At 45.4% G+C, this 22096-nt stretch overlaps 1 protein-coding gene across 1 annotated transcript in view; it reads left to right on the top strand.

Annotated features, from left to right (window-relative positions):
• The first annotated feature begins 1586 nt into the window (after positions 1 to 1586).
• LOC147662114 (intercellular adhesion molecule 1-like) overlaps positions 1587 to 22096 on the top strand; it is a 176856-nt gene continuing 156346 nt past the window's right edge. Inside the window, exon 1 of the mRNA XM_086951088.1 lies at positions 1587 to 1859. Within this exon, the coding sequence (XP_086807214.1) occupies positions 1787 to 1859 (73 nt within the window). The 5' untranslated portion in view covers positions 1587 to 1786. The remainder of the gene's footprint in view (positions 1860 to 22096) is intronic.

The following is a 22096-nucleotide window of genomic DNA, read 5'->3' as shown; positions in this document are numbered from 1 at the left end:
TCCACTAAACCTTGGTGGCGCCCTGAGTTTTTTTTCAACAAATGTTTACACAGTGCGCATCGTTTAAAGTTTCTGGGGAGACAGGCCGGGGGTAAGGGACGGGGCAACAATGTTACTACAGTGTGTAAGAGAGAGACCCCTGAATCAACCTGGATCCGCAGGCCCGCCCCAGTCAGACAGTATCTTATAATCACCCAAAGACCAATAACTTCCATATTTCTTGTAGGAAAGCCAAATGACACCTCGTTTTAGTCTCTGCCTCACAAACGACCACATTGTTATGACTAAAAAACTGCTATTTCTTTAAACAGCAGTATCATTCAGTCCTCCGTGGCTGATACAAAACTACACTAACCCAAAAGAAGACTTGTTAGACATGGTGAAATTCCCTTTCTGGCCTTCAGTGCCCCGCGGCCGCCTCAAGAATGGTGCCGCCTGGGGCGGACATGGATAGTGCAAGGAGCTTGGAGCACAAGGAAAGTGTGAGGAACTTGGTGAACAAGGACCAAGCAAGCAGTTTGGGAATGAGAACAATGTGAAGTCTTGGGCACATTACAAGACGCTGTGAAAGGGCAGCGAACAAGGACAGTGTGAGGAACTCTGGCACATGTTCAGTGTGAGGAGCATGAGAAAGAAGGACAGTGTGAGGCGCTTGTGGAACAAGGACAGTGTGAGGAACTCTGGCACATGTTCAGTGTGAGGAGCATGGGAAAGAAGGACAGTGTGAGGCGCTTGTGGAACAAGGACAGTGTGAGGAACTCTGGGACATGTTAAGTGTGAGGGGCATGGGAAAGAAGGACAGTGTGAGGCGCTTGAGGAACAAGGACAGTGTGAGGAACTCTGGCACATGTTAAGTGTGAGGGGCATGGGAAAGAAGGACAGTGTGAGGCGCTTGAGGAACAAGGACAGTGTGAGGAACTCTGGCACATGTTCAGACAGTGTGAGGAGCCTGGGAAAGAAGGACAGTGTGAGGCGCTTGACGAATAAGGGCAGTGTGTGAGGAGTTTGAGGAACAAGGACAGTGTGGGGAGCTTGAGACGCGGACAGAGTGAGGCGTAGGTCACATGCACTTCTATTGTAATGGCGCAGCGTATTTATATAGCACTTATGACCCCTGACTGGCACCGAAGTGCTTGGCGGCGAGTTGCACGCTACACAACGTGCGAGGCTAGCACTGCAGACTACTACAAAGAGCATTTCTTCCTTGTTCATCTCATGTATTTATGTACCGTCCGTATCTATTCTTTTGAAAGGGATGGATTGGATTGGTAAAGAGAAGTGTGACACCTCCTGTCAGTTCTGAACTTTAAAGACAGTGCGAGGACCCTGGGGGGACAATGACGGTGAGCGAGGGTCGAGCACACGATCGGTTACAAAGCGGGCTCGCTCTTTCCACACTACTTGTAATATTTACATCACCCTGGAATCCCCCAGCGGTTTGAACTCTCGCTTTACTATAAGCCCCCCCTGTGCTCAGAAGCCATCGGTGACACATGCCCGGCGCTGGGAGATTCCCACCCCAGCCTAGGTTCGTCGACAAGGAAAAGCCCCAGCGAGGAAGCCCCCTCGCCCTGAAAAGTGAGCGCGAGGGGCGGGCGTGAGGAAATCCGGGGGAGGGAAGGAGGGCCGCGCCGAGGCAGGCGCCGAAGGGAGCTCCGGGCTCACACGTCCGTCTGCTCGGTACTGAGGCGAGACCCCGAGACAGCCGCACGCCAGGAGACCCGTGTCGGAACAGCTGAAGACAGTCTCTCTCTTATCTTTTAAATGCACATTCATCGGTTTCAGCATGGCCCGGGCTTGGGAACGTACGCTTTGTTACCTGTTCCTTGGTTGCTGCGTCGGTACCCTCTGGCCAACAGGTAAGTCGTGGGGCTTTTCTGTACATGAAGCTTCCCCCCCCCCCCCCCCCCCCCCCCCAAGAAGCCTGAAGGAGAAGCAAGGGAATATGTAACAGGCATTTGCAATGCAACAGGTCTCGCATTATGAAAGTTTGAGCTATTGGTCTTGTAAATGACAATTTTTTTATTTATGTGTTGGTTTTGAAAATAGCTAAATTAATAGCTTTGTCATTTACGATGCCAATAGTTATACATTTCGCAAATGTGACACCTATAGCATTTGTAATGCAACATGTTTTGTATTTACGTGACTTAGATGAATTGATATTACAAATAAAAATGCCTTTTAATTGTTTTAAATAATTAATACTTGAATAAAGGTGATTGTAATTTATAATGGCAATAGCTTAAACTTTTGTAAATAACTTTTGTGAAGATTATGTTCAGTTGCATATCAGGAGTGTCAATGGTAGATGCTTTTGCCTATCACTAGTGTCAATGACAGATGCTGTTGACCATCACGAGTGTCAGTGGCAGGTGCTGTTGCCTATCAAGAGTTTGAATGGGAGGTGCTGTTGCCTATCATGAGTGGCAATGGGAGGTGCTGTTGCCTATCATGATTTTCAATGGCAGGTGCTGTTGCACATCATGAGTTACAGCGGTGACCATGGATTGGTACCCAGTTGATGGATGGGATCTATCGCCACTGGGTTGTCAATCGTACCAAGTTCACTGTGTGGAGATGATATGGACATCAGCGCTGGCCTGTGTGAAAGTGATTTTCGTGATGGCACTGAAATGGTCGTTTTTTCAGTGAAGATGAGACCACTGAAAACATTGCTCTTGTGGCATGAATAATTATGTTGTTACAACTGATTATGGTGGCACTGACATTTGTGGTTAGGTCAGTGAGATTGTGCATGAGCCTACCAGAGGTGTGGTCAATGTCACCAGCAGAGCAGTTGATGGTGACCTGGCATGAATGATGGAGAAGGCCTCAGTTCTATCTAGATGCCAATGCTGCCAGTGCTGACGGTGGCAGTGACGTCGGTAGCCCTAGCCAATGATCGAAGTGTCCGTGGTGGCTGAGGCACTGGGTGAAGAAAGCACTGCTCCAGCTAGCATGATGGTGGCAACGAGGCTTGCTGCTTGAGGCATCAGCAGCACTGGCAGAGATGCTGTGACATTTTATGCAGCAGTAATGGCAGTGGGCACAGAACTGGCAGTGAGACCCTTTTCAGTGAGGTGTCTACTTGATGCTTTCGGTATCCAGGAAGGCAGTGCAGGTATTAACACTGATGGTAAAGACACATGAAGTGATGCTGGAGGGAGCGGTGATAACACCGGAGGGTGGTGGCAGTTATGCCAGTGAGTGCTGGGTGCACTGGCTGTGATGCTGGTGGCAGCAATGCTGACGGCACCGGCGCTGCTGCTGGCGAAGCTACCACGGATGCTTGCTCCAACACTGTTGATCCTGGTAGCACTGTTTATGGTATAGCTAGTACTGCTGGCAAAGATGCTAGGGTACTGGAGGTACGGATGGTGGCAGCACTGCTGGTGATATAGGCAGTAAGGCTGGCGGTAGGGGTGCTGGTGGCACTGACAACGATGCCGCTGATGGTAAATATGATAAGGGCAGTGATGCTGTGAAATACATACGGATAATCCTGCTGAGAGGTATCTAAAGGGCAGATGTACTGGCAGTGAGGCTTGCATGCTTGTGGCAGTGGTACCCATAATACTGCTGAGAGGTATCTGAAGGGCAGAGGTACTGGCAGTGAGGCTGTGGAATAAATACTGATAATACTGCTGAGTGGTATCTGAAGGGCAGATGTACTGGCAGTGAGGCTTGCATGCCGGTGGCAGTGATACCCATAATACTGCTGAGAGGTATCTGAAGGGCAGTGGTACTGGCAGTGAGGCTGTGGAATAAATACTGATAATACTGCAGAGACATATCTGGAGGGCAGTGCTACCGGCAGTGAGGCTTTCGGCAGCGACAGTAACAGTGAGGATTGCACGCTGGAGTCAGCAGCACAGAAAATACTCCCGAGAGGCAGTGGTACTGGCCTGAATGCAAGCATGCTGGCTCCTCTGATAGTAGTGGTACCGGTAATGCTGCTGAGAGAGATGACCGGAGTAGTGTTACTGGCAGTGACGGAGTTGGCAGCAGTAGAAGAGAAGCGTGCACTGCCGGCAGTGGTACTTCTGAGAGAAAGCATTAGGGCAGTGGTAAAGGCAGTGACGTGTTTGGCAGTGGTAGTACCAGCAGAGGTGCGTTCATGCTGGTGCAGGTGGCAGCCGCACTGCTGAGGGAGATGGCAAGGGCAGCGGTGCTGCCAGTGAGGCGTGCATGCTGGGGGCAGTAGTTGTGGTACTTATAATACTTCTGTGAGACATCGTAAATACAGTGGTACTCAAGGTGACGCTGTTGGTACCGATAGTGGTAGTACCGATGCTTGCATGGTAGTGGTACTGTTAGTAAGGGCAGTGGTACGGGCAGTGATGCTTTTGGCATTGACAGTAGTAGCAGCGATGGTGGCAGCAGTACTGCTGAGAGAGATCGTAAGTGCAGTGGTACGGGCAGTGACGCTTTGGCAGCGTTATAGTAGTAGCGGTGGCAGCAGTACTGCTGAGAAAGATGGTACGGACAGCAGTACAGGCAGCGGCGCTTTTGGCAGCAAGAGTAGTGGGAGCGACGCTTGCAGCGTTGGCGGCGATGCTGCTGGCAGTGATGGGGATGACTCCGGTGCCAGTAATGACACTGACATCCAGGGAGACTGGCAAAGGGTGGGGGTGAGGCGGGGGGAGGTACTCACGTGGGCTGCTGTGGGAAAATGAAGCCCTCGGCCCCCAGCGCGCACATAGACAGCAGCAGGACCATGGCCGGCAGCGAATAAGTGCAGGAAGAGACGCGGCTCAGATACCCCGGCAACGCCATCTTTCCAACAAAAGCAAAGAACAAAAAGTACAGCAAAAGTGGATGCATCAAACACAGCAATCCAGAGTATGCAAGCCATGAATAAAAAAAAAGTGAAATTACGGCCGGCGCAAGCCATGAATAAAAAAAGTGAAATTACTGCCAGCGCAAGCCATGAATAAAATCCAATGGGAGCACTCACGAAGGGCTCTGATGTTAATACGAGTGAGGCAAGCACAGTATTTGTTTCATATAAATCTATGCTGCAAGCCATGAATAAAAAAAGTGAAATTACGGCCGGCGCAAGCCATGAATAAACAAGTAAAAAAACAAGAAGTGGGCAAAGAGGTGTCACCAGGGAGACGGGGAGAGGAAGGAAGAAGAGGGAACGTGGAGGGAAAGTGAATGCAGCAGGGGGCAGAGCGGATCGCTTTGAAGTACGTTTTCACAGATACATGGAAAATCACTAATTCCTGCACATTACAGGGGGAGCGGATCCCTTTAAAGCACGGCCTCGCGGCCGTGAAAGAAGTGTGTGTTAATTAGGGAGAGGAGAAGTGAGGCCGAGTGCGCTGGGGAAGCAACAGATGGCTTTAATTTGAAGCTCTCGGAGGCAGGCGGCTCGGATGATAACACCGGAGGGTGGTGGCAGTTATGCCAGTGAGTGCTGGGAGCACTGGCTGTGATGCTGGTGGCAGCAATGCTGATGGCACCGGTGCTGCTGCTGGCGAAGCTACCACGGATGATTGCTCCAACACTGTTGATCCTGGTAGCACTGTTTAAGGTATAGCTAGTACTGCTGGCAAAGATGCTAGGGTACTGGAGGTACGGATGGTGGCAGACCTGCTGGTGATATAGGCAGTAAGGCTGGCGATAGGGGGGCTTGTGGCACTGACAACGATGCCGCTGATGGCAAATATGATAAGGGCAGTGATGCTGTGGAATACATACGGATATTCCTGCTGAGAGGTATCTAAAGGGCAGATGTACTGGCAGTGAGGCTTGCATGCTGGTGGCAGTGGTACCCATAATACTGCTGAGAGGTATCTGAAGGGCAGAGGTACTGGCAGTGAGGCTGTGGAATAAATACTGATAATACTGCTGAGTGGCAGATGTACTGGCAGTGAGGCTTGCATGCCGGTGGCAGTGATACCCATAATACTGCTGAGAGGTATCTGAAGGGCAGTGGTACTGGCAGTGAGGCTTGCATGCTGGTGGTCGTGGCACCGATAATACTGCTGAGAGGCGTCTGAAGAGCAGTGGTACTGGCAGCGAGGCTGTGGAATAAATACTGATAATACTGCAGAGACATATCTGGAGGGCAGTGCTACCGGCAGTGAGGTTTTCGGCAGCGACAGTAACAGTGAGGATTGCACGCTGGAGTCAGCAGCACAGAAAATACTCCCGAGAGGCAGTGGTACTGGCCTGAATGCAAGCATGCTGGCTCCTCTGATAGTAGTGGTACCGGTAATGCTGCTGAGAGAGATGACCGGAGTAGTGTTACTGGCAGTGACGGAGTTGGCAGCAGTAGAAGAGAAGCGTGCACTGCCGGCAGTGGTACTTCTGAGAGAAAGCATTAGGGCAGTGGTAAAGGCAGTGACGTGTTTGGCAGTGGTAGTACCAGCAGAGGTGCGTGCATGCTGGTGCAGGTGGCAGTCGCACTGCTGAGGGAGATGGCAAGGGCAGCGGTGCTGCCAGTGAGGCGTGCATGCTGGGGGCAGTAGTTGTGGTACTGATAATACTTCTGTGAGACATCGTAAATACAGTGGTACTCGAGGTGCCGCCGTTGGTACCGATAGTGGTAGTACCGATGCTTGTATGGTAGTGGTACTGCTAGTAAGGGCAGTGATGCTTTTGGCATTGACAGTAGTAGCCGCGATGGTGGCAGCAGTACTGCTGAGAGAGATCGTAAGTGCAGTGGTACGGGCAGTGACGCTTTTGGCAGCGTTATAGTAGTAGCGGTGGCAGCAGTACTGCTGAGAAAGATGGTACGGACAGCAGTACGGGCAGCGGCGCTTTTGGCAGCAAGAGTAGTGGGAGCGATGCTTGCAGCGCTGAGGGCGATGCTGCTGGCAGTGATGGGGATGACTCTGGTGCCAGTAATGACACTGACATCCAGGGAGACTGGCAAAGGGTGGGGGTGAGGCGGGGGAGGTACTCACGTGGGCTGCTGTGGGAAAATGAAGCCCTCGGCCCCCAGCGCGCACAGGGTCAGCAGCAGGACCATGGCCGGCAGCGAATAAGTGCAGGAAGAGACGCGGCTCAGAGACCCCGGCAACGCCATCTTTCCAACAAGAGCAAAGAACAAAAAGTACAGCAAAAGTGGATGCATCAAACACAACAATCCAGAGTATGCAAGCCATGAATAAAAAAAAAAAATGAAATTACGGCCGGCGCAAGCCATGAATTAAAAAAAGTGAAATTACGGCCAGCGCAAGCCATGAATAAAATCCAATGGGAGCACTCACAAAGGGCTCTGATGTTAATACGAGTGAGGCAAGCACAGTATTTGTTTCATATAAACCTATGCTGCAAGCCATGAATAAAAAAAGTGAAATTGCGGCCGGCGCAAGCCATGAATAAACAAGTTAAAAAACAAGAAGTGGGCAAAGAGGTGTGCCCAGGGAGACGGGGAGAGGAAGGAAGAAGAGGGAACGTGGAGGGAAAGTGAATGCAGCAGGGGGCAGAGCGGATCGCTTTGAAGTACATTTTCACAGATACATGGAAAATCACTAATTCCTGCACATTACAGGGGGAGCGGATCACTTTGAAGCACGACCTCGCGGCCGTGAAAGTAGTGTGTGTTAAATAGGGGGAGGAGAAGTGAGGCCGAGTGCGCTGGGGAAGCAACAGCAACAGATGGCTTTAATTTGAAGCTCTCGGAGGCAGGCGGCTCGGACGATAACACCGGAGGGTGGTGGCAGTTATGCCAGTGAGTTCTGGGAGCACTGGCTGTGATGCTGGTGGCAGCAATGCTGAGGGCACCAGCGCTGCTGCTGGCGAAGCTACCACGGATGCTTGCTCCAACACTGTTGATCCTGGTAGCACTGTTTATGGTATAGCTAGTACTGCAGGCAAAGATGCTAGGGTACTGGAGGTACGGATGGTGGCAGCACTGCTGGTGATATAGGCAGTAAGGCTGGCGATAGGGGTTCTCGTGGCACTGACAACGATGCCGCTGATGGTAAATACGATAAGGGCAGTGATACTGTGGAATACATACGGATAATCCTGCTGAGAGGTATCTAAAGGGCAGATGTACTGGCAGTGAGGCTTGCATGCTGGTGGCAGTGGTACCCATAATACTGCTGAGAGGTATCTGAAGGGCAGAGGTACTGGCAGTGAGGCTGTGGAATAATTACTGATAATACTGCTGAGTGGTATCTGAAGGGCAGATGTACTGGCAGTGAGGCTTGCATGACGGTGGCAGTGATACCCACAATACTGCTGAGAGGTATCTGAAGGGCAGTGGTACTGGCAGTGAGGCTTGCATGCCGGTGGCAGTTATACCGATAATACTGCTGAGAGGTATCTGAAGGGCAGTGATAGTGGCAGTGAGGCTTGCATGCTTGTGGTCGTGGCACCGATAATACCGCTGAGAGGCGTCTGAAGAGCAGTAGTACTGGCAGCGAGGCTGTGGAATAAATACTGATAATACTGCAGAGACATATCTGGAGGGGAAGTGAGGCTTTCGGCAGCGACAGTAACAGTGAGGATTGCACGCTGGAGTCAGCGGCACAGAAAATACTCCCGAGAGGCAGTGGTACTGGCCTGAATGCAAGCATGCTGGCTCCTCTGATAGTAGTAGTACCGGTAATGCTGCTGAGAGAGATGACCGGAGTAGTGTTACTGGCAGTGACGGAGTTGGCAGCAGTAGAAGAGAAGCGTGCACTGCCGGCAGTGGTACTTCTGAGAGAAAGCATTAGGGCAGTGGTAAAGGCAGTGACGTGTTTGGCAGTGGTAGTACCAGCAGAGGTGCGTGCATGCTGGTGCAGGTGGTAGTCGCACTGCTGAGGGAGATGGCAAGGGCAGCGGTGCTGCCAGTGAGGCGTGCATGCTGGGGGCAGTAGTTGTGGTACTGATAATACTTCTGTGAGACATCGTAAATACAGTGGTACTCGAGGTGCCGCCGTTGGTACCGATAGTGGTAGTACCGATGGTTGCAATGTAGTGGTACTGCTAGTAAGGGCAGTGGTACGGGCAGTGATGCTTTTGGCATTGACAGTAGTAGCCGCGATGGTGGCAGCAGTACTGCTGAGAGAGATCGTAAGTGCAGTGGTACGGGAAGTGACGCTTTTGGCAGCGTTATAGTAGTAGCGGTGACAGCAGTACTGCTGAGAAAGATGGTACGGACAGCAGTACGGGCAGCGGCGCTTTTGTCAGCAAGAGTAGTGGGAGCGACGCTTGCAGCGCTGACAGCGATGCTGCTGGCAGTGATGGGGATGACTCCGGTGCCAGTAATGACACTGACATCCAGGGAGACTGGCAAAGGGTGGGGGTGAGGCGAGGGGAGGTACTCACGTGGGCTGCTGTGGGAAAATGAAACCCTCGGCCCCCAGCTCGCACAGGGACAGCAGCAGGACCATGGCCGGCAGCGAATAAGCGCAGGAAGAGACCCCGGCAACGCCATCTTTCCAACAAGAGCAAAGAACAAAAAGTACAGCAAAAGTGGATGCATCAAACACAGCAATCCAGAGTATGCAAGCCATGAATAAAAAAAAGTGAAATTACGGCCGGCGCAAGCCATGAATAAAAAAAGTGAAATTACGGCCAGCGCAAGCCATGAATAAAATCCAATGGGAGCACTCACGAAGGGCTCTGATGTTAATACGAGTGAGGCAAGCACAGTATTTGTTTCATATAAACCTATGCTGCAAGCCATGAATAAAAAAAGTGAAATTACGGCCGGTGCAAGCCATGAATAAATAAGTTAAAAAACAAGAAGTGGGCAAAGAGGTGTCACCAGGGAGACGGGGAGAGGAAGGAAGAAGAGGGAACGTGGAGGGAAAGTGAATGCAGCAGGGGGCGGAGCGGATCGCTTTGAAGTACGTTTTCACAGATACATGGAAAATCACTAATTCCTGCACATTACAGGGGGAGCGGATCCCTTTGAAGCACGGCCTCGCGGCCGTGAAAGAAGTGTGTGTTAATTAGGGGGAGAAGTGAGACCGAGTGCGCTGGGGAAGCAACAGCAACAGATGGCTTTAATTTGAAGCTCTCGGAGGCAGGCGGCTCGGATAAAAGCGCGGTCACGAGAACTCATGCACTCGTGGAAATCTGCTTTAGTTAAACTTTTTCGTTTCACCGCAATAGGTCTTTCTACGAGACCTAAAAATATCTATTTATAGGTCAGCAGAGAGGGGCAGCTGGCTGGGCTGTGGGTATCACTAGCCACTGTGGGTGGGGTCAGGATGTCAGGGCAAAGTGCAAAGCGCCTAACTCTCAGCTCCGCGGGTTATCGGTCACTGGTCCCGCTCGAATGATGCATTATAGCGACATAAATACACAGTTTCCTGTTATGTATCCTGTGTGTATGCTTACATTGATAAATGTCTGATTAGCAAAAACAATTGTTGCCACTCAAAGTAAAGCAATGGGGTTGAGCTGAGTCTGCAGGCATGCTGAAGGGAAATCTTGAATGTCGGAGACTCGCGTCAGCAGTACAGATATCGAGAGTTTGTGAAGATACTTCATATCTCATCTCTCTAGTTATATATATATATATATATATATATATATATATATATATATATATATATATATACACACACACACACACATATATATACACACATATATATGTGTATATATATATATTTATATATATTTCAACAGAATTCTCCCCCTCAAAGGAAAGAATGGCGGAGTCGCAGTTCAAAACAAAGTCCAGCACCACGCTGCAAGTAGTTTTCTTCAAGTGATTTATTAATCCATGGGGTCAAAAGCAAAAAAAACAACTCGTTTCGACAGCGTCCGCTGTCTTGATCACGGTCAGTTTGCGTGTGTGTGCTCACATATTTTGAAACATTTCCTGAAACCAAGATTCACGCCCTCTGTGGGTGTGTCATAATTTGCATTATGGGATTTGTAGTGTTTTAAATCATTTCAACAATCATAGGCATTTTTAACCATCTCCAATTGGGTAACCTTTTCAAAATTGATTTGTTAAACAAACAAGTAACAGAATGGGGTAATATGGTTATTCAGGATTAATGAATGTATGTCTTTTTGCGTCATTAAACAAAATAAACAATAACGAAAATACTGCCCTCCAGTGGGCCAATTACTGTATTCGAGCATATACTGTGTGTGAGCACCAAGTCCAAAAGGTGAGGGCAAGTGAAGTCAGGGGATAATTAAAAAATAATAATTATGAGATAAATAAAATCTGGATAAGTGAAATGTCAAACAGTAACAACATTGTTTCATTTTACTGTACATTAGAGTCCCCTAAAGGTGAATATAGAGTTCTTCCGACTGGTTGAGGCCCAGTGGGGTCATTGTTCTGAAAGACAATATGTGTCTGGATTCTTTACGTCTTAGAAGTTTTTCATTGTGGCCTCCCCTGTCCGGGAGAGCCATAGTTTCCAGTCCCCAGAAACGCAATTGCTTCCAGTCTCCATTATGATTGGCCTCCATGTGCTTGGCAACAGCATTACTCCTGTCCTTGTGGATAGTTGCACGCACATGCTCCAAGATACGTTTTTTTAATTCACAGATAGTACTGCCGATGTATCTCAAGTTGCATGGGCATTCAATCATGTATATTGTATACTTGCTGTTGCAGGTTATGCATTCCTTGATTTTCCAAGTTTTTTTGTTTGGCATTGTTAATTCAGTTGTAGGTTTTGCAATCTCGCATACCTTGCAATTATAGCACTTGATGAAGCCTCTGGTTTGCAACCATTGTTTCTTTTTGTTTGAGTTTTGGAAGTGGCTGTGGACCAGTTGGTCCTGTAGATTTTTTGCCCTTCTGTATGTGATCACTGGGTGATTGCCCATTTTGCTGCCAATTGTTTGATCAAGTTGTAAAATTTTCCAATTCTTTCTCAGTATTTGATTTATTTGTTTGGCTTCCAAACTATAATCCAAGATTAATCTAATTGGTTCTTCCTCCATGATGGTTTTGTTCTCTTTCTTTTTTAAACAATCCATTCTCGTTGACTGGTTCGCTTTCTCCCAACACCTCTGTACAACCTTTTTTGTTGTATTTTCTCCTCTGGAAGCGGTTTATGCAATTGGTACTCTGATTTAACCACTCCGTGTTTTCACTACAGATTCTTCTTAATCGGAGAAATTCCCCATAAGGGATACTTGAAATCAATGACTGCTGGTGGAAGCTGGTTGCTTCAAGGGTTGCGTTAGTTGCTGTGCATTTGCGGTGGAGTGTGGTTTGCAACTGATTGTTGTTTATATACACTTCTGTGTCAAGAAAAACAGCTCTGCTATGACTTATGGTGTAGGTGAATTTTATACATGACGTACTGTTGTTTAGAATGGTGAAGTATTCCAAGAATTTTTCCTCTCCTCCATCCCATACTATAAACAAGTCGTCAATGAACCTTTTCCAAGTGATGATATGTTTGGTGAATGCTTGATATTTTTCTTCCCATGCTGTTGTCTCTTCCCACCACCCCATGGCTGTGCAGGCATAGTTTGGACTGAATGAGAAGCCCATTGCGGCTCCATTTTTCTGTCGGTATAGTTGGTCCCCAAACATGAATATGTTATTTGTGAGTACGCTTCTTATCATGGTTAGAAGTATCTCATTGTGCTTTTGGTAATGGATGTTCCGTTCCCTGAGAAAATGTTCACACCGCAATGGGCTTCTCATTCAGTCCAAACTATGCCTGCACAGCCATGGGGTGGTGGGAAGAGACAACAGCATGGGAAGAAAAATATCAAGCATTCACCAAACACATCATCACTTGGAAAAGGTTCATTGACGACTTGTTTATAGTATGGGATGGAGGAGAGGAAAAATTCTTGGAATACTTCACCATTCTAAACAACAGTACGTCATGTATAAAATTCACCTACACCATAAGTCATAGCAGAGCTGTTTTTCTTGACACAGAAGTGCATATAAAAAACAATCAGTTGCAAACCACACTCCACCGCAAATGCACAGCAACTAACGCAACCCTTGAAGCAACCAGCTTCCACCAGCAGTCATTGATTTCAAGTATCCCTTATGGGGAATTTCTCCGATTAAGAATAATCTGTAGTGAAAACACGGAGTGGTTAAATCAGAGTACCAATTGCATAAACCGCTTCCAGAGGAGAAAATACAACAAAAAGGTTGTACAGAGGTGTTGGGAGAAAGCGAACCAGTCAACGAGAATGGATTGTTTAAAAAAGAAAGAGAACAAAACCATCATGGAGGAAGAACCAATTAGATTAATCTTGGATTATAGTTTGGAAGCCAAACAAATAAATCAAATACTGAGAAAGAATTGGAAAATTTTACAACTTGATCAAACAATTGGCAGCAAAATGGGCAATCACCCAGTGATCACATACAGAAGGGCAAAAAATCTACAGGACCAACTGCTCCACAGCCACTTCCAAAACTCAAACAAAAAGAAACAATGGTTGCAAACCAGAGGCTTCATCAAGTGCTATAATTGCAAGGTATGCGAGATTGCAAAACCTATAACTGAATTAACAATGCCAAACAAAAAAACTTGGAAAATCAAGGAATGCATAACCTGCAACAGCAAGAATACAATATACATGATTGAATGCCCATGCAACTTGAGATACATCGGCAGTACTATCTGTGAATTAAAAAAACGTATCTTGGAGCATGTGCGTGCAACTATCCACAAGGACAGGAGTAATGCTGTTGCCAAGCACATGGAGGCCAATCATAATGGAGACTGGAAGCAATTGCGTTTCTGGGGACTGGAAACTATGGCTCTCCCGGACAGGGGAGGCCACAATGAAAAACTTCTAAGACGTAAAGAATCCAGACACATATTGTCTTTCAGAACAATGACCCCACTGGGCCTCAACCAGTCGGAAGAACTCTATATTCACCTTTAGGGGACTCTAATGTACAGTAAAATGAAACAATATTGTTACTGTTTGACATTTCACTTATCCAGATTTTATTTATCTCATAATTATTATTTTTTAATTATCCCCTGACTTCACTTGCCCTCACCTTTTGGACTTGGTGCTCACACACAGTATATGCTCGAATACAGTAATTGGCCCACTGGAGGGCAGTATTTTCGTTATTGTTTATTTTGATTAATGACGCAAAAAGACATACATTCATTAATCCTGAATAACCATATTACCCCATTATGTTACTTGTTTGTTTAACAAATCAATTTTGAAAAGGTTACCCAATTGGAGATGGTTAAAAATGCCTATGATTGTTGAAATGATTTAAAACACTACAAATCCCATAATGCAAATTATGACACACCCACAGAGGGCATGAATCTTGGTTTCAGGAAATGTTTCAAAATATGTGAGCACACACACGCAAACTGACCGTGATCAAGACAGCGGACGCTGTCGAAACGAGTTGTTTTTTTTGCTTTTGACCCCATGGATTAATAAATCACTTGAAGAAAACTACTTGCAGTGTGGTGCTGGACTTTGTTTTGAACTGCGACTCCGCCATTCTTTCCTTTGAGGGGGAGAATTCTGTTGAAATATTAAGCAGTTGGGCTCAACTGCGGGAGTGACGCGACCGCATCTAGCAGCGCCTACATGGGAAAGGAGGGAGCCATATGGTAGAGATATATATATATATATATATATATATATATATATATATATATATATATATATATATATATATATATATCTAGAGAGAAGAGAGAGAGATGAGATATGAAGTATCTTCACAAACTCTCGATATCTGTCATGTTCACCACAATTGCAGAGTTACCAGACCTAAAGAACAGCTTTGAAACGCTGTTCGATTTAAGTGGCACTTCATTATCGGACTCAGAAATCTTGGAAGAATTGAACATCCAAACTGATGAGAGACCAAGCACTGGATTAAAAAGAAAATCGAGGTATTATCCGATTTTATCACCAGGCAATAAGATAGATTTATTTTCGGATGCGATAACAAAAGAATTGGACAATCTTTCTAAAGTAAGAAACAGCTCACGTGAAAATCTTTCAAAAACAGAACGTAATGCCATTAAAACATTGATTGAAAATGACAACATTACCATAAAGCCGGCGGACAAGGGGGGCAATATTGTGCTAATGAGAACATCAGACTACATGTTAGAAGCTATGAGACAATTGAATCAAGAGAATAATGACCAGAAATTGGAAACAAATCCTTATGTGAATATGAAGAAGGAATTGCAAGAACACTTAGAAATGTGGCATACGAAAGGTTTGATTGATGACGATGAAAAGAGATATTTAACTATCGATCATCCCATAACACCTTGTATATATTTCCTCCCCAAAATTCACAAGACTTTAACTCACCCCCCAGGAAGACCAATTGTCTCCTCATGTGGCTCGTTGTATGAAAATGTCTCTAATTACGTTGACACATTTCTGGCTCCCATCGCCCAAAGTCTACCTTCTTATATCAAAGATATCGGAGATTTTTTAAGAATCCTGATGAATGTGACCTGGAACTCTGAATATCTTCTAGCTACCATTGATGTGGTTTCACTTTACACGTCGATTCGCCATGAGGTCGGAATGCAAGCGTGTGAATATTATCTCAAGCAGCGTAGCATCACATACCTAGATCACTCAAAAATGTTGACAAAGATGATTGATCTATGTCTTAAGAACAATATATTTCTCTTCAATAAGCAACTGTTTAAGCAAGTATGTGGTACTGCCATGGGCATTTCTCTATCTCCCAACTACGCAAACATCACCATGGGGTGGTGGGAAAAGACCATAGCATGGAACCAAGAGAATCAACTGGATCTGGATCGAATAATATTGTGGGTACGTTATATCGACGACCTGTTCATTATCTGGCATGGCACAAACACTCAGTTTCAGAGCTATTTCAGCAAACTGAATGAAAACGATCTAGGTCTACAGTTTACATGCACGACAAGCACACAAGAAATAGACTTCTTAGACACTAAAATATATGTGTCTGATGGCAAATTAGAATCTACTCTGTTTCGCAAAAAGACGGCAACAAACAGTGTGCTACATGGGACCAGTTTTCATCCCAAATCCCTCCTGCACAGTATACCATACGGTGAATTCACACGGTTGAAGAGGAACTGTTCTATACCAGAGGATGCGGAAAAAGTAATACAAGAGAGCAAGTGCAGATTCAGAGCAAGAGGATATGAGGAACGTGTTCTGAGAAAATGCAAGAGTAAAATTGATTTGAAAACCAGGACTCAAACACTAATTGAGCAACCTAAAAAAATTGAAACAAATGCACCACCCAGATTCATAACAACCTTCAGCAAAGAAAGCGGAAATATTGCCTGTATAATGAGAAAATACTGGCATCTCCTGTTAGGGGATCCTGACATTGGAGCAACACTCGGTGAAGTATCATCAATAACGTACAAAAAAAATACATCTTTGAAAGATCTACTGGTCAAAAGTTACTTTCAAGCAGAACCAAAATCGAACTGGCTGCGAAATCAACAGAAAGGCTTCCAACCGTGCAATACATGCAAAGCTTGCAAGATTGGTAAAAGTATGAAAGTGATTCAAGAACCAGATGGGAAACAAATGAAAATTGACCAACAGATTACTTGTACATCAAAAAATGTGGTATACATTGTGGAATGCAAGTGTGGAATGAAGTACGTTGGGTGCACCACATGTATGCTAAGAAAGAGAATTCTGGAGCATCTCCGGGCGGTAAAAAATTCTAACTTGCAATACGCCACCGCCAAACACTTGAGTACTTGCCAAAATGGAGATTGGAGACAAATGCAATTCTACGGGGCAAAAATGGTAGACAAAATGGAAAGAGGTGGTGACACAGTCCGCAAACTCCGTCAAATGGAGTCCCGAATGATAATCAGACTCAGAACTAAACACCCCAGAGGAATGAACTTTGGAGAGGACCTACATATTCATCTGGAATAAATGTTCTAGATATTGATCATGACTAGGGTACTACACCCAACAAATGACAATGATAGACAATATTCTATATGTCATAGAGAACAATGATCGGGATCAGGGTACTATACCCAATAACTGACAATGACACATAACAACCAATATGCCACAGTGAACTACAAGTCACGTTATACAAATGGAGTAATGTAAAAGCACACACGATGTCTTTCTTTTCCTTTTTTTATAATTTTGAAATGTTTGTAACTACAATTCCCAGAATGCTCCTTAAATGGCTAACATGGGATAGAACAAAAAGCAACACTGTGGAAGGACTAACCGACCGTGAGCAAGGCCAGTTGTGGCTGAAACGTGTTGGTGGGGTGAAGTGAAATAAATAAGGCTTGATAAGTATCCTGGTTGTGCCGCCTCCTTTGTATACCAAGATTTCCTTTGGGTCAGGATTCGACCCCTGGGCAGAGGACACACTGCGGAGCGCCCTCGATTGGCTGAAGGGTCACTTTGTGCAGCGATATATATATATATATATATATATATAGATGTGTGTGTGTGTGTGTGTGTGTGTGTGTGTGTGGCTTGGGGAGGGTAATAATTGTATTTTCTGATAAATAGTAGGGTACATAGGGTACAGGTGCTATCAGTCAGGTATTGTGAGATGTCAGTCGGATTTCAGCAGGACTCTTTACATATGCACAGAGAAAAACGCACACACCCACTCCGTTTTGAAAGTCCTCAAAAATATTAGTTATTTTACAAAATATTGTGTTTTCCCTCTTAGTACTCCTACCAATCCACATTCCTCTTCCTTCCCACTGCTCCTTAGGCCCCTCAAATGCACCCTGCTTGTCGTTTAGTGTATTGAAACCTCATATGCCAGCCTGGTTGTTGGAAAATCTGAAGCTCGCTCACGCACGCCCAATCTTACTGACCAAGCTACGCGTGTGTGTGTGTGTGTGTGTGTGTGTGTGTACATATAGGCTGGGGTCACGATTTTTAAAAGAGAAAAAATGCTTCCACTTCAGCTTAGAATTAGCTCCAAAGGTCCATGTGGAAATTAAACCCCACCCCTATTTATTTTTCTAAACTTCCCTCTTAGGTGTTTCTAAATGTTGGCATGCATAAACGGGTCGAGCGACAGATACACTGATGGGCGTGGTTTTCTCGAACAGCACATATGGTCTACATATTACAAAGTGACTGCGCATTGGGCAGGTTGATAGATGCACCCTAAGGGCTTCACGCTATTAAATCCACAGGCGAGATAAAGACAGGTAGGGTGAGTGCGGGGGGGTGAGGGGGAGAAGTGGGCAGAGACAGACACAGGCACAGACATCAAAACGCAAGAAGAGGGAGGGGTCAATGACAACGTATTAATCAATAGACAGTAGATGTTCGGGTAGACAGCACCTACCCCCTATTTTCTAATGGTGGACGCCGTCTCTCTTGCCAAGAAGTTGGGCCCCACAGAAATAGGTTGAACAAATCCCGGTGTAATTTTCTGACACCTGGACACTTTCAGCAACGCCTGCACATTGTCTGCTTTCAGTTTGAGCAGCAATGCACAGGCAGACAGGGAATTTGTTATTTTAAACTCCAGCTGAAGCTAAGGGGACATCAGGCCTCCTTTTGATTCAGTATCCTTGCTGGAAGCTACCTGGAACCTCACACCTAGCAGCAAATGCAACGAAGGGGAAACAAAGGCTGACCGCTTGTTATTGCTTCACAGCTACTTAGGAGAGGCATGCTTGAGGGCTACAAGGTGTCAGAGTCACATTTCCTTCATAGCTTGCTATATGAGAAGGATTCAAATGTATGAACTGCAAGTAACTAAGGTAACTATGTGTTTAAAGCAGTAACCCACTTACCCATGTACATAAAATAAAAATCAGTCATCTGCATTTCACATAATGTGCTTTTCAGGGAACATATTAACCCTCTATGCTACTTTGATTGAAAACTGGAACTTAATACGCAGATCTCTCCAGCGAGTGCATTAACCTCCAGCGTTATCTTACCGTTATTATTCTCCCTGAGATTTACTGGACACACAAAGATATATACAGCAGGTGCCTTAACCCCATAAGATAATTTTAAATGCAGACTTTGCAACCAATTAAGCAGAACAGATTTACGTCATGCTTCTCCTTGTTGCCAATTTCTTTGTGACAGAGTTAAACAAAATTAAATGCAGAAGTTGCGGTCCAGATTTTGCATCGAAGTTGCGCCACTTTTTTGACACAACTCCGACTCAAAATCTAATTTGTTAAATATTGTAATGCCCTCAAATGTGCTCATGATAGGCATATTAAGCATATGATTGAGGTCTTAAGATCTGATGCCACTTCTTGTAATGTCACTTCCTGTGAGGTCATGGGGTTGCGATGCCACTTTCTGTGATGCCGCGTGGGACATCCCGCTCCGTGATTTCACTTGCATTCTGCCTAACTTGGATAGTCCTCTCACTTTTTTTTAGGACTTGAGGTAATGAAAGAGAAAGGAAAGAGAACTAGAGAAAGGGATGCAAAACGGATGAGACAAATAGAAAGTGAAGCAGAGAAATGAAGTAGAATAGAGTGGGTAAGAACAAGTGAAAGAGCGGAGATTCTGCGTGCATGGGCTGCCCCGGTAAACATCGTTTACCACAAAGTTTTTACAACGCGGTACCTTTACCACGCGGCCGTTACAACGCAAGTCGTTACCACGACTTGCGCTGGAGGACGCTAAAGGATTACAAATAGTAAATTTACTATCCCAACACCTTCCCTAGGGTCCACGGGGACTGGTGTTAGAATAGTAAATTATACTATTCGAAATCCGCGCCCCCAACGCAAGTCGTGGTAACGACTTGCGTTGTAAGGAATGCGGTGTAAAGGGATGCGTGGTGACGGTACGCGTTGTACCGTCATACATCCGCTGCCCCTGGTCTTGAATTTGTTCAGCGGGGGCGGGTTCTGTCATTTCCTCATTTTCGAACATTTACTGAAGGTGGAGAATCTTTTGCCACATACAGCCTGACCCAACTTGCATGAGAGGCTGGTTTGCCATCTCAGTGGGGCCCTCTACTGCACACTCTGCCGCTGTGAAGACCACAGCATGCCCTCAGCTCTCAGCACCCGCAGCCCTGCAGTCGTCTGCCTCAATCCTACAAAAGGCATCCTGCTCAGGGTACTGACAACGCACCCTTTCTCTAGATCAGTCCATCCTTTTTCCGTTTACTAGCCATTTATTTTTGTTATTTTTCATTTTTGTAACCACTTGGTTTTGGTTGTAACCTTCAGACGCTGTGCATTCTCCAGATCCCATTAGAGTGAATCTGTCTTCCCTAGAGGACACATCCCTTGGTTTAGATGGAAACAGCCCTGTCTTCTCGCTGGGAATGTGTATATTTCCTGGCTGAAAATAGGATGAGCCCTGTCTACTGTAGGATAACGTTGGACATTCATTGGTTTTAAATGAGTAGTGCTCTGCCTTTTATAGGGACTATTGTACCTCCTCCTTAGGCTTTCATGGTAAGAGCCTAGCTTCATAGGAGACTGTTTAAAGTTCCCTTGAATTACATGGGTAGATTCTGTTTTCTATATGTGCCTGCTACATGGTCTGGGCCTTTATAAGGGGTGTGTTTGTTCATTCCATTCGCTTTCATGGGAAGAGTTGCATCATTAATAGGAACGCTTTTGAAATCTCTGTCTTTTTCTATAAGGTTTGTTGGCCATTTACTGGGCTTTCTTGGGGAGAGTTCTGTCTTCAATATGGGTCTCTTGTCCATGCCCTGGGCTTTTCTGTAGAAGCCTGTTGCACATTTCCTTTCCTTCCACGGGAGAGTTCTCTCATCTGTATGGGGCTATATTACATTCTCTTAGCTTTTCTATACGTTCCAGTGTATATTCGAAAGTGCTTACATGGGGAGAGTTGTTTCTTCAGTAGGGATACGTTTCCATTAAGTGTTTCTATATACATTCTTGTACATTCCCTCTGTTTACAAGACAAGAGTTTTGTCTTCTGAAAGGGATTATTTTTCATTCCCTGGATTTGTATGTAGGAATTTGTTGTACGTTCCCTGGGTTTACTGTAGAAGAGGCCTTGCTTCATGTATTTCAATTCTGGGTTTACTTATGCAGATTTCTGGCTTCTATAATGGGCAGTTTTTCTTACCATGGAGTTAAAGAGGTGGTGCTCTGGCTATCATAATGCATTGTTTTACCCATGGTACAGAATCTCGGGTTCTTGATGTTTTATACTGATTTATCATCTATAAAACAAGTCAGAATTAGCTGTCACCAAAAATATTTGTGAAGAACTACAAGTTTTGTTCTGAGTTTGCCTGCTCAGATGCTCCCTCAAAAGATGTATTAGTTTGACCCCCCAGGATATAGCGGAATGGATTAGCAAATTTAGCGGCACAAAAATGGAAATTTAGCGGCATAAGTATGGAGATTTAGCAGCAATTTTGGCATTTTATTTGGCCAGCCTGCCCCGCCACCCCACATCACGCCCTATGCGAGCCGCCACTGAGGGCTTGCTTTGAGAACCATACGTAACAATTTCCACCTCCGCACGAAGCCCGTCACATTAATGCTATACTTGAGAAATGCGCTAAGTGTTTTACATGCTACTGAGCATTAAGTGGAAGCAATATAATTATACAAACAGCTAAATGATGTTCTCCAAGAATACTGTATTTTCCATACATGTTTCCAAAATATGTAAAATTTCCGGGTCATAAATGCATTCCTCCTTGTCATTATTAAAACCTTGATTTTTTGTAGGCAATGCTTGATAAATCGTAATTTTACTGACAAACTAACGGTATATTATTTGCATATTTGACAATTACCACTCACAATCAAGCAAACGTTCAAAAGGCTTAAAACAAAGGGCCAAAAAGTTGATCCATTTGATCTGTCGGTAGATTTTAAAATATTTTGCCAACTCATCTCTAGCTTGAATGTTGCAGAAGCTCAATGAGTCTTAAAACTTACAAAATCTAAACCCATTTTTGCATTACTATCGTTTTAGACTTGTTTTAAGCAGAGGAAGTCTTTGTATGCAAGCGCTTAACAAAAGAAATTCACTACTGTCTTACAGCTGCTGGCTTGAACTCTTCTATTTTCTTGTTCGGATTCATTCAAACAAAGGAATATGTCCCAATTAAGCTGATTAATAAAATGGTGAACAAAACCATTCATATGGAAGAGGTTAGGTATTTAAGCCCATAAAAGGTGGAACCCCAGGGGAGAACCTCCTGCTGAAAATATCGAAGTCTCTAACATAT

The sequence above is a fragment of the Lissotriton vulgaris genome, unplaced genomic scaffold, assembly GCF_964263255.1.
Source record: "Lissotriton vulgaris unplaced genomic scaffold, aLisVul1.2 SCAFFOLD_261, whole genome shotgun sequence".
Classification (NCBI taxonomy): Eukaryota; Metazoa; Chordata; class Amphibia; order Caudata; family Salamandridae; genus Lissotriton; species Lissotriton vulgaris.
Note: the sequence above shows the minus strand (reverse complement) of the source record. Positions and strands in the feature narration are given on the sequence as shown.